The 13,764-nt window shown below is 41.8% G+C and overlaps 1 protein-coding gene across 1 annotated transcript; it reads left to right on the top strand.

The window, feature by feature from the left end:
* Window positions 1–1,869: 1,869 nt before the first annotated feature.
* On the top strand, window positions 1,870–9,882 carry LOC104460469 (protein kinase domain-containing protein, cytoplasmic-like; the record flags this gene model as incomplete). The annotated part of the gene is made up of 4 exons (XM_010075606.1): window positions 1,870–1,992; window positions 5,121–5,392; window positions 8,964–9,043; window positions 9,775–9,882. Coding segments are annotated over 4 exons (583 nt in total), but the record flags the coding sequence as incomplete, so codon positions are not given.
* Between the last annotated feature and the right edge of the window lie 3,882 nt (window positions 9,883–13,764).

Here is a 13,764-nt window from a genome sequence, read left to right on the forward strand (position 1 = left end):
ATATATATTATAATATTTATTGTTTTCATTTATTTTCATTTTTTGTGGTTCAGAAAGCTTGAACAGAATTGTAGTGATGTGATCCTCTAAGACAATTTGCATCACACGAAGATTTAACTCCTGTCAATAAGCTGCACAAAAATGCTGTCACAGATGATAAGGAACAAATCCATGACCGATCTGAATAACTCTAGATTAAGAAATGGTTGCTGTTTTGATCTCTGTCACAGTTGTAGCAGTAAAGAGGAGGGTCCCTTTTCCTATTTCAAATGTTCCTATCGGCATCTATCACAGATTCTCTGTTGTGCATTGATGCCAAAATCTTTTCGGCATGTTTTTAAAATAAAATCTTCTAGCTCTTTTTTTGTTTAGGTTCATGTCCGTGTTTAAGCAGCTGTTTTGAAATACAGCACCATTTTTACACCAAAAAGAAAAATTGTTTACTTCTTTTACATTTTTTGGCACCCTTTTTCCCTTTAAATGTAGACAGCTACAGGCAGAGCTAGCAGAACTGTTCATAACAAATCTGGTATTTGCTGACTTTAGCCTGGTCTTTGCTTTTCTGTCTGGGAGAGTCACAAGGTGTAAGAATGTGCTTGGTACTCGAATCTGCTCGCAGCGGTTGTGTGCAGCCTCACCACGCTCCCTCCATCGATTGCACTCGCTCGTCTCGGTCTCAGCTTTCCTCTGGCTTAGGGTCTGTCCCTCTTCTGCTCTGGATGAGCCTGGCTTGTTCTGCAGGGCTGGATCTGGGTCCCCTCAGCTCAGAGGAGACACCCGTCAGCTTCCCCAAGCTTTTTAAAACTAAAAGAGGCTTGAGAAGTCAAACTACGCCGGGCAAGGCAATAGAAGAATAGCAGCAGGGCATTTTTTAATGCTGTGTTTTCACACAGACCCTTTTTCTGTCTGGTTTATTTGACTGGTGGCAGAGATTACATTTAATTTTATTTCATGTGCATGCTGTTCTGGCTGGAAAGTTGCAATCAGATCCTTATCAGGCTCATTTAACTGCCTCTCTGCCAGGGCTTGGCAGGGAGTTTGTAAAAGCCTGTCCCCCCAGCCCTGTCAGACGCTGTCCCACTCCATATAAAGCAAGACATCTCTTCTCCACAGTCTTTAAATATTCTTGTGCAATTATTTGTGCAAGTGAAAATTAATCACTCAAATGTCCTTGGAAAGCAAATACAAGAAGGAGTTGGAGCATGGCCGAAATTGCCATTTAAATGCTTTTAAACTGAAGAAGCTACTGGCAGATAATGTTTTGGAGTATTTGCCCTTCTGTAACAATATGGCACACGAAGTCTGTCCAGCATAGTGAGAGGCAATTTCTGGCTGGGAAAAGATAAGTTTTGGTGCTTCAATTGCTTTTCAGGCTCCCATGTCATTGAAATACACATTGCCACTCAATGCAGAAACAGTAGTCCTACGGGAAATAAAATGTCATTAAAAGCTATTTTGTGATGTCTTTTAAGCAGCAAACCAGTCTTATTTATCAGGGTATTGCATAGGCTGAACTAATTTTCCTCAGATAGAATTCTGTTTCTGCATTCATGGATATTTTAATTTATTTTTTTCTCTTAAATATTAATTGGTAAAAGATACTGTGCAACAGGGTATGCGGGGGGCACTTCAGTGTCCCTCTGCTGTATGATGCCCACAAGAGACACTGCTGGCGAATTCGGGAATTTCAAGGGAGTGTTCTGCAAATGAGAGGACACAAAAGCTGTTGGGGGGTGATTTCAAGGCAATACAGTGTTTAGAGCTCAGAGCCTTGTAAGGAATGCTTACTTTGCACCTCATCCATAGAGAAATGGAAAAGCATGCCAAGATATGTTACACTGATATTGCCGGGTTGTGATTTTTTTTCAGCTCTATGGCTATTGCTACCAAGACAGCAATGACATCCCAGACACGCTTACAACCATCACTGAACTAGGCTCACCTTTAGAGATGATTCAGCTTTTGCAGACTTCCTGGGAAGACAGATTTCGAGTGAGTAACAACTGTTTTAAAGTTAAGAGAGTGATGAATGCAGAATAACATCAAGCATGAAACAGGAGTTACGTACTGTGCAGTGCAATTCCCATTTATTAAACGTTTGCTTTGCGTATGATTACGTCTTGGTTTAGAAACAACATTTAGCACTCCCTTTCTACAGCGTTTAAGACATCATGCAATTTTGTCTGTTGATATTATCTAATTGTAGCTGGTTATATGCTTTTTACATTATGTCTTCAAACATTTCTTACTTGTTAAAGCTCGAGGCCCAGGGTTTTTGGCATTGAGCATTGTGCTCTGCAACTGGGATTTAAACAATAGAAGGATGTTACATTTCTCTCCTGATCCTTATCATAGGTTGGTTTAGAATTGTTTTCTACTGCTTCCTGCTCTGTTTGTCTTTTACCGGAGGAAGAAGAGTGAAATAAATGTACACAAATCTCAAAGCTGGGCTATCCGCCGCATTGGCAATTTACCAGGAGGATGAAGGTCACCCTTACTTTGTCCAAAATGAAGCCAGACTCCAGCAGTGCTTTGATCAAGACAGCACTGTCTCGCTCAGTGTGTGCTGGGATGTGTGGTCGGCTGAGTTTAACTCCCTAAGACATTGCAAGGCAGCAGCAGTCTTCATCTAAACCACTTTGGATTTCATGGCTACATCTGTACCAGAAAATTAAAAGTGTGCCTGACAGATCTCGGAGACGAACCAGCAAGGTGCAGCCCATGTCTGTCCTCTTGGATCCTTGCACTCTCAGAAGGCTGGGAGGCTACGTGCAGGATGCCCATCGAAAATGGTCCCTGGGCCGAGCTGCCTTCCAGATGGCACCTGGGGACTGTGTGGGAGGGCAGCCGGGGTCCCCATCAGACCCAGGCCAGAGACAGTGCTATCTAGTGTGTGTAGGGGGCTAAGTTTCTGTGCCCAGGAATGTTCCCTGGAAGAGTTTATTTTACTAATAGAGATGGAGCAAGCGTGTTCCCTGCGCTAAGCTTCAGCTCCCTTTTCCTGAAAGAAGTACAGTCTAAACAAGTGGTAGAGGTATTCATCATGGCTCCTGAAATACTGGACCTGTCTTTGGCTTGTCTCATCCAGGGAATGCAAATAATGGACTGTGATGGCAACTATGTACAAAGAAAATGACCGAGAGATATGTTAGGTGATGGGAAGTTTCCTTCCAACATGATATTTCTGAGTGAGCAATTGCACGGGGAGATGAAGGAGAATTAGATGAAGCTGCTGAGCTGATTCACAGAGGTGGAATTAAAGATGAAACATTCCTGTGACCGCTGTAATTAAGTCTCAGATAACGAGTCATGCTCGTTAGCTTGTGGAGGATGCAACTAACACAGAGAAGAAGGAGGAATTAAAATTGTGTGTATTAGCTTGTGGAGGATGCAACTAAGAGAAGAAGGAGGAATTAAAATTGTGTGTTCTTGATACGTGAGACTTCTTTGTGGTCCAGTCCTGAGAACAGCTGCATAAATATTTGACCTTATTCCTACAAATAATTTCCTTGTGTGGAAGGACTGGACAGTAAGCTTGCTTCCCAGATTGGCACCTCTGCGCTCAGCAGAGGTGTGTGACACTGAGCAAAGCCTTCCTCTGTGTGCTTAAAGCTTGTCGTACAGGTGCATTTGCAGCCCCAGCCTGGCAGCAGGTACCCAGGGCAGCAGCCCCGTGGGGCTCAGCCTGGTCACAGAGGCTGCCAGGGCAGGAGCAAGGGCTTTCTGGCATTTCAGAAAAGGCAGTAATTTAAGATGACAACCTGTGTTTTTATTCAAGCTAAATTCTGGGTTGTTGGCGATTGATGATATGTGTATTATAGGTTAGTTTGTGCCTTTTATATACAGCATGTCGTGGGATAGCATGTACATGAATCCTGTGTCCTTCCAAAGGGAGGAAAGGGTGGTCAAGTCTGGTGTCCCATAACCTGACCTGTCTTCAGCTGTGTCTACAGACATCTCCTTATGAACTGTGATATCCTGTAAGCAGAATAAAAATGTTCTAGTCTAGTCAAGCAGGAGAATGATTGTAGAAGTGTAAGGTAGTCCTAATATCCCACAGGCAAAAGGTCTGTGAGAGATAGCTTCAGACATACTCAACTTTCTTATGAAGGACACATTTACGTACTTCCCTCTATATACCGTTTATGCCCTGAGATTGAATTTGGATTTGGCTACTTCAATGCATGTGGCCTTAACAGTGTATTTTAACAGAAAACAAAGGTTATATGTAAACAATCTAAAGCTTGCTAGGCTGAATAAGACCTGTTATTAATTTAATACATAGAATAAAAATTCCAGTATTTAACTGTGTTCTTGTTAATGCTACGTTTGCATTAATACGTTACATAACAGATTCCTCTAAAGGAACACATGAATTGAGAACAGTACTTTGGTAAGGGGGCTGAACTCAACGTTCATTGAATTTGCTGTCTGGTAATAGTTACTCAAGTTTCTAATGCACAATTGAAAAGTGCAGCATCAGCGCAGAGCTCCCACCCCAGCCTCAAACTGGCACATGAGGGTTCACCAAGGTAGACTCACAAAGGTAAATGGACATACACACTTGCCCTGAGGCACAGTGAAGAGTTGTGGAGGAGCTGTGGAGCTCCTCTTTCTGGGAATTTGCTTCCTTCTCCCCTGGAAAAAGGCAAACATAAGAGGAACCAGTGGAAAAAAAAAATAAAAGCAGTCAAAAGGCAGGATCAGCATGGAGGCAATACAGACACCATCTCTAGTTGGAGCTGCAGGCGCAGGGTGGTCCGGCCAAAACTTCCAGACCTGGTGTTTGTAAAAGAGCACAATCAGGCTGCTGGTCAAGGCCTATGTGCAAAGTGTTATTAAAAGTTAATGCTTTTATTTCTATTAAAAGTAAGAATAACAACAATGAGCCCTGCTTCAAGTATAGTGTGGGAAAGCAGCTTATTTTCGTTTCACATCTCTAAGGGTTTTACATTCAACTATGTTAATCCTTTGAAAACTACCTTAGTTGCAACATTCAGTTTTGAAGATGTTATAATGCTTATATTAAGATATATGTTTATATCTTCAGCTAAAGTGGTTTCGTTTATTTACTGTGCACTGCAAAAATAACGCAAGGTGTGCATGTTCTTGCATTTCAGATATGTCTCAGCTTAGTTCGGCTTCTGCATTATTTGGCTCACTCCCCTCTCGGCTCTGTGACATTACTGGATTTTCGCCCTCGACAGTTTGTGATCGTGGATGGGGAACTGAAGGTGACAGATCTGGACGATGCCAGCATCGAGGAGAGCTCTTGCACCAGTAACAGTGACTGCTTCATGGAATTCCCTGCAAGGAACTTCACCCTGCCCTGTTCGGTTGAGGGACGGTGTCAGAGTATGAATGAAAAGAGGAATCTCTACAATGCCTACAGGTATGTGATTGGATAAGGTAAAAGAGAAATAAGAGTGGGCCAAAAGTCTCCAGCATCCTCGATAGTTATTTCCATCAACGAGTACATGTTTTCTCAGAACGGTTACCCAAGAGGAAGTGGAGCCATGAGTAATTGTTTCATTTGTCAAAATATGTAGCATTTATAACTTTGGAAGTGTTTTGCATACTTTGAGTGTGATTCACTGCTCAGTCTAGCTTTGCGTTGGTGGAAACCCACCAAATTCTTCACACAAGTAGAGCGAGTGAAGCAGAGGTGCCCGTGGAGGTGGGGGCTCGGTGGTGAGACGATTCAGGCAGCTCTTCTTAGGTGTGAGCTGAGGCGCTATCATGCATTCTCCACCACTGGATTCAGAGGCAGAGTTGGAGCTCAGCTCTCATCCTGCACCCTGGCTTGATGCTCCCTGCCTCGCCGCAGCCGGCCATGGCAGGGTGATAACAGTCCCTGGTGCAGCTGTGGGGCTGTCAAGACCACCCTCAGTTGCTGATGGTCTGGGGTGTAATCCCAAACCTTTCAAAGCAAGGAATGCTCCCTTTCACCCCCCTACCCTCCCATCCCTGGTCTCTGCAGGGGCAGGCACTGGGGGCCTGGCTCCCGGTATGGCTTTCCACTCCATGGCAGTGCCGTGTCTGCCATGGGGGACGTGCAGGTGACGGGTCACACCAGTGCAGTTGGCCATACTGAAGAAAGCGTTCAGCTGACACATCCATCTTCTGAATTTGATTTTAAGAGTTTCTCTGAATTTGCAGTGGAGTCCTTGTGGGCAGTGGCTTCGTGTTTGTGGTCTCGGCTCTCCCCAGTCAGCCGTCACTCCCCTCAGGGCTGAGCTGTTGCTCGGTGCCACACTTCTCCTGCCACCACTGTTCGGCTGCCGGGCACTGCTGGGATGGGTGGCTGCTTCTCTGATCCAGACAGGAGGATGGAGGATCTCAAAGCAGTGCCATAATGGTATGCTGGTTTCTTAGACTTCCCTTTCAAGTATGATGCCATTCACTGCCTGCCAGACCACAGCAAGGAGAGGCTGCTCCAAAGAGAGTTTTCTGCCTTGGTCCCAGGGCTCTCACCAGCATGTGTGTTGCATTAGCTGACCACACTGAAATGGGCTGCGCCACATGACAGCCATCTGCAGTCGCGCAGTGCAGTTTTTAGCGTGTCCTGCAAAATTTTCCGTTTCCATTTGCTTGGCTTAAAGATAGTGCTTAGCTTGCTAGCTTTTGGTTAAGACCGTTTTACTGGTTTGCCTAAGAAACCTTTAATAGGCTCCCATCCGTCTCGGTCATAAGTGGGGCTATGTCTGCGGTGTGGTGGGCTTGCGGCAGGTTGCTGGTCTCGCTGAAGGAAGCAGGGATTTTCTATTACAGATCTTAGCATTGCCTTTGAACCACACAGCAGTGCGTAGCACACGCACAGTGCCCCAGTGTTTCCAGTCCCTGCTTTTTGCTTAATTCGATAGACAGTGGGGTTTTGTTCATGTTGTGGTAGGTGGCGACCACCCATGGTAGGGCCTTAGCAACAAACCCCGTGCACTTGTCTCGGAAGGCTAAATCCTTGCTTCGTTAGGGGTAGGCTACTAAATCTCATATTTTCATGGATGCGCTCTGTTGCTGCGGGGTTAGAGGTTGCCCTCAGGAGAGGGCTGCTGGTGCTGTTAGGTAGAAGTCAAAAGCAGCAATATGTCAAACAATGCATAAAACCCTTGTAATTTTAAAATACAGCACGCCCTAGCCTTGAAAGCGTAATTAGGCTATCAAGCTGGTTTCTTTATGAGGTAAATAATTAAAGGAGAGAAAACATTTTGGAAAAAAACCTCTACTATGGAAGAACTGGCCCATCCTGTCTTTCAGATGGTTACCTTCGGTCACAAATGTGTCTCTATGGGTTCTCCTCCAAATGTTTGGAGGAACAATTTTCAAAGCATTGGACAGTTTTAAAAGTAAGGATAATTAGTATTTTCAACTATTAACCAATGCCTGATACGAATTCTCCATCATTGACAATTCTTAAATTAAGATCAGATAGTTCTCAAAGAGAAACAAAAAAAGGCAAAAAAAGCTGTAGGAACAAATGTAAAGGGCTCTGACAATCTGTGTTACGCAGATCACAAAGGCTGCCACTGGCCCTGCAGTCGATGAATAACAAATGTTCCTGTGATTAAGTTGTGCAGGCGCTAGTGTCTCTACATGTCAGAATTTCACATGTGAGTGTTTGCATTAGAACAAGTTGTGTATTTATATAGCCACAGAAAACAATAACTTCCGTAACTCTTATCCATCCAGCATTTAGGAAAGTGAATGACGGCTGCTGAGTTTTTGAAAGAACTATTCACTATCATTTGGACTCTTCTTTACAGATAATCTCTAAGCAAAAAAAGTGAGGCAAAATTTACCAGACAAATTATTTATTACAGATGTTATACTGCTCTTTAGATTTCTCTATGTATTTACATTGGCTTTTTTATGCTCATCCCTAAGAAAACCTCCCTGGGGATAATCCCACTTGGGAAAATCATAAATACTATGGAAGTTAAAATCTCAGTTCATTGTGTAAGTGGAATATATCAGCTCAATAATACTTTTGTCTATGATCAATTTTTGCTGTCAACAACTTAATTTTTTAGTTTGTGCTTGTGTAAGACATCTGCTAGTCTCCCTCCTGAGCATGAGTCCCTGTAGGTTTGTGTTTGACAATGCGGTCTCTGTACAGGAAAAAGCGTTTACTTTGCAGGTTAAATGTAAAGCAGGGCGATTTCCCAATTGTGTTCCTGTTCTGCTCATTACCTAATGTTTATGTCTGATAGTTCTGTTTATATTGTCAGATCCTGAACTGTCCATCTCCATCTATGACATTGAGTTCACCGTGGGTAGTAATATTGGCAGAGTAATAGAAATTTAAAGGAACAATGTGAAAATTAAGTGTACTTTAAGTGATGGTAAAGGCATATTGCTTTCTCTTTTGTAGTTAAAAATGTTAAAATGGAGAATATACATCCATTGATGAATACCTACAGAAATACACCTTGAATTTAGATAAATTATGAGAACAGAGAAGACATTCTGAATTGCAGTGGCTTTAAAACAATAGAAGAAGGCTTCCTCCTGGAAATTAATTTGAAAGTCATAGAAAGCTACAGAAAAGAAAATAATAGTCAGTTATTTAAAATGAGCAGAAACTTGATTTATGCACTTTCAAGGTTTGAAAAAAAAAAAACCCAAGACTTCTGCGTTGATGGCATCCTTTTAGTTTGTTAAAGTACAGACAGCTTTGCAAATAATCACAATCCACGGGGCTTCATAGCAAATTTCTGTATTAACGGAACATTTACACCTAGTTACAAGGCAGCATTGTATATAACAGAGTGGTCTAGGTATGACAGACAGCTGTGTGAATAGTCTCGGCTATATATTTATTTGACTATAGAATATGATTATATTTCCTGAATAGGTCTGTGGCTTACAAGCATTAGGAATTTTATTCCTTATGTTGTTCGGTAGTCACCAGACACTTGTAAACTTTTAAAAATAATTTTTCAATATGGGTTACTTTTCCATTGCAGGTTTTTTTTTACATATCTTCTTCCACACAGTGCTCCATCCTCACTGAGACCATTACTGGATAAGATAGTCAACGCAACAGGTAATCACAACAAACATGATAATGTCAAGTATTTCCTTTCTTCGTGTGACTGTCACATTTGGGATGTGGGGGATGCTGCCTTTATGTTCACTGCAATAGTCCACTGGGGTGAACTGCATCAAGATGCTGTTCCTTGCTGGATCTGGAGGAACCCCTGTGGCTGTCATGGGAAATTTTAATGATAAAACCAGGATACTTCCCCATTGCCAATGGTGGCAGTGGTACTTTTATACCTCAGAAGCCAGAGGCAAGTGACATTACCATAGATTTTACTAATGACCAAAGTAGTGCCTTTGGGACAAGAGTAGCTGCATGTGCCTGTAAATCTGATTTGAGGGGTTTCGGTGCATTGTTTCAGGGGTTTTACGCCTTGTACTGTGTGTATTCAATGGGGACTTTAATGATGCTGGGCTATAGCTAGTTAACAAGCAAAGCCTTTGGAGTTCCTTGTAGTGGCTAAAGTTGGTCCCCTGTGGGAGCTCACTGCAGTGTTTTTTGCCCGCAGGCCTGGGGTTCCCAGAGAGATGAGCCAGCCTTTGATGTGCCTGGCACATGTCAGGTGTGATACCCAATTTGTGGTAACTCATGGACTTCACGTCTGCATCACGATGCTGTTGGAGAGCAGGGCACCACTGGGCTCTGATGGTTAAGGCTTTATTCAAATGCAACCTTGCTTTCGTCCTGTGCAGGTTGCTCCTCATCTAATTCGTTCTTTTTCTGTGCTTTTGAAGGAGAACTTCACTGGGGAATAGATGAGACGGCTGCACAGCTAGAGAAAGTTTTGAATCTGTATAAGAGTGGAGAGTACCTACAGAACACCACCCGGGTGCCAAAAGCTGGTAAAGTGGTTTTTCTTGAAACTTGAAATCTGAGACTTTATCTTTATTTTGAGGTTTGAAAGGGCAAATGTGCAGAAAATGGGTCTCAGTGGCCCTTGAAATCGTGCACATGATAATCTGTTGTCTGCTCTTTGCTTCATGGGTGTCTTCTAAAGCGCTTCTCACTAAATGAGGTCACTGCACATCCACAGGTGTGAGCAGGCTGTAATGGGCATAAGGAAACCCCATGGAGCATTGCTCTCCATAGCAGATTTGCGGAAAATGTTTTTCACCCCATCCACATGCTTCTCTGCTGTTGGGAGTATTAGAGCCTCCCCTGACATGAGTTGAGGGAAATCTAATCAAGATATCGTAACCCTCCATGGATTTCCTGGGACTTACAGGAATTTCTTGCTATGTAAGCACTTGTAGATTGGAAGAATAAAATTTTTGCTTGCTTTGCAAGAGAAAAATAATGCATCTCTCAGTTTCTGCTAGCAACAGAATAAAAAAGAAAAAGGACAGGATGAAAACGAAACTGCATAATAGTGTCTTTTTAATAAAATCTCTTCAGCACCACAGATATGTGAAGTGCTATTCAAGCAGCTATGATATGAAGGGATGCATATTCTTCCTGGAAGGATAGCTTGTGGAATTATACATGTCAAAGAAGATTATGTATGATGGAAATGACTGTTAAGTCCAACAATTGAAAAAGCTGTTTTGCAAATTATTTTTGTGTATGTACAATATGCATGTCAAACTGTCAACATAATTGACTGCAAGTTGATAGGAAAATTATGGCTTTGCTGCAAAAGCTCAGTAAAGAGGGAAAGATGGGTTCTAAATGAAGATGAATGTTGGCACAGGGAGTTTGAACGTTCAGTGAAGCATTTGCTCTCATTCCTGTCGTAGCGCTGTTGACCTCAAAGGGCCATGACACCAGGGATGAATTTGACCCACTTATCAGAATAATTCAATATTTATTTTGTTGTAAAATTGGCAGGAAAATTGTTGCAGGTGTTCATTTAACTTTCTAATTTTCAGCTTTTCATCACAATCTGTGCTGAGTGATGCCTGTCAACACAGCAAAATTATTTTCAGCAGTACAATCAATAGTACAAACACGTCCTTTGTTGAAGAAGTGCCAGGAGGGCTGAAGTTTTTCTGTGATGCTGGTTGATTCCAGATTTAACTGCCATATCAGGACAAGATGAAGTTTTGAATTTTAGAGGGCTGTCATGTTTATAAAGAATCTCAGGGAGAGAAGCTTAAGACAGCAGTAGTAAATGTAACGGTGCAGGTTTCTACTAATATGGAGCAGAGCTCCATGTCTGTTTGGCTGCTGTAATAATTACACATTTTTGTGTTAGTTTAATTCTGTAGAGTCCTGGATAATATAACAAGAGAATCTGCTACCCGTGTTCATGGTTAGGAACGCCCTTCTGTGCAAGGAGCCCTTTTTATTATGGAACACTGCTCATGGACTTGGGCACTTCTGCAGCCTGAGCAAAAAGATGTTGAAAATCCATAGGTGCTTTGTGTAACATATTTGGTCAGTCTACATTAAAAACCCTGAGTGTAGTATTGAATTCCTTGATAGCAAGATGTTCTCAACCAATAGCAAGCCTGAGGAATCAGATATTCAGACTTAGTTGCCATGCCTTTAAGATGTGCAGGCCTGTTTCTTGTTTGTTCTAAGTCTACTTTAACCAAACAGAAAAGGGATTGTAATTTATTTCTATTTTAAGACTCCCTTTCCTTGCCAGAAAAGTCTGAAGAAGTCATATTGTGAGGGTGAAAATACGCCTGCCTACCTACCCATTCGTATCACTTTCATTCTGAACATGTTCCTTTCTCAACTGGTATTTGACTGGCAATACCATGCTAGAATTCATTTTTCATATTCTCTGTCCAGAGATTATTGAATTAAAAATTATTAATGGGAAATTATGCAGGGATTATGGAATGAGAAATTCTCCTGCGGTACAGTGAAGTTGCAGAAGAGGGTGACAGTGGTGCTGGAAGGAACTGGTGTCCGAGTGATGAACCTCTTCCTGCTGGCAGGACATTCCCCACTGAGCTGGCATCCCGACTGCCGAAACCAGAGCTGAACAGCTGAGCAGATTGAATAGTTTGTATAACTCTTGGTGGGTAGTAGAGGGGGAGACAGGGGTGAAAAGGGACAACCGTGATACTTAGCTGTCAGCTGAGGTTCTGCTTTGGCCCTGTTTGGGGTCTAGGAGGACACTGCTACTGTCTGAAATAAAAGAAAAAATATTTTTAAGATTGTGGGATTTTTTTAAACCTTTTCTGTCTTGTTGTACGGCATAATGAAAGTTCAAAGAGAGTGTTTTCCAACCCAGGGCTAGGTTAAGATAAAACTAGAGTGATGGTTTGGTTCTCAGGCCAGATGGGAGTTAATCAGAGCTTTGCATTCGTATGCTGGTCTGCCATGGTCAGGCGGGCACAAGTTTTGCGTTGATTTTGCCCCAGATGAGGGAAATCTCACAGGGTGACTTGGCTCCCAGGTGTTTTGCTCTCTCAAACAGTAGAAATGACAAGAATTAACAATGCCAGTCTCCTCTGGCATCTAAAAGGTTGTGACAAAATAAGGCCTTTCTGATGTGTGATCTATTTTGAAATCCTAAAAGCAAAAGTAGAGGAGAATTCAAATACAAGAATTTCAATAATTTTTTTTATTTTATTTTCTTTTTTGGGAGAAGAAACCACAGAAGGTTGGTAGTGGTGCTTCAGAATTTGTCTTAGGGCTGAATGCTTTGAATTATCCATTGTCTTGGATAGAGCATTTTAAATCTGTACTAGGAAGGAAGAGATCATGATCTTGGACAAGTGATCTAAGGCCATAACTAAAACAAACTCTGAGGAAACAGGCTGTTATCTATCTGAACCTATGTTTTTGAAAGGAAGACCTCCTCCTATGAACACCATGAAGTGAGAAAGGTGATATTGATAAACAGTAGGAAAGTGACATGAAGAAAGGTCTTGTCAACCCTAGTGTTCCCATAAATAAAGTTTAACAAGATGACATAGTCATATTACAGAAGGTCTTGGATATTAAGCTTTCACTGTGCTTCAGTTGTAAAAGATTTTATAGTGCTGTAAATTATATTGTGCTCTGGACTTTGCTTTAGTATCTTAGAAACAGAGTGGAGGCGCGGGAGACATTCGATAGCTATGTATGTGTTCTGTAATCATAAATCACACTACTGTTAATGTTGATATAGGAACATTACAGTGTTTAAAACAACACCATGAGCAAATACTTTTATATTCCTTTGACTGTTGGTCTCTCTTGCTGGAATCCAGACGAATGTGAATTAAAACAGGAACCATGTATTTCTTCTGACATATGTTATCTAAAAATGATTAAATTGTTCCATTAATTACCCAGATTAAGAAGACTATAAAAAATCTACAGATGTTCATCAATAAAGTCCTGCCCCAGCACCAACATTTTTATTGCTTCAATCAAGTGACACTGATTTGTACCAACTGGGTGTCTGGCCCTTGAGCTAAGCCCCAGCCCTTCAGTTAGCTCAGAATTTACTCAGAAATGCATGAAATCAGTTAACACTAGTAAATCTGATAGCTTTGTTATTCATTAAAGCTAATAGATGACCCATTATTAGTCCTGAGGGTGTGCAAGCCCACAGAAAGGCGTAATTAGCTGCTGTTGTTAGTTGAAAGTATATTCTCAATGCTGAAAAAGCTGGAAGGCTGGACATAAAGCAAAGTGTTTTCTTTTGTTTTAAGACAATTTGGCAGGATTATGCTGTATGTAAACATTTACAGTACAACACTGTTTTGAAAAAATATTTTGCAGGGTCACTATAGCAACCTGCTTAGGAAATGGTAAATCCACCCAAGAATTATTGAAAT

The sequence above is a fragment of the Pterocles gutturalis genome, unplaced genomic scaffold, assembly GCF_000699245.1.
Source record: "Pterocles gutturalis isolate BGI_N339 unplaced genomic scaffold, ASM69924v1 scaffold38607, whole genome shotgun sequence".
NCBI classification, from domain to species: domain Eukaryota; kingdom Metazoa; phylum Chordata; class Aves; order Pterocliformes; family Pteroclidae; genus Pterocles; species Pterocles gutturalis.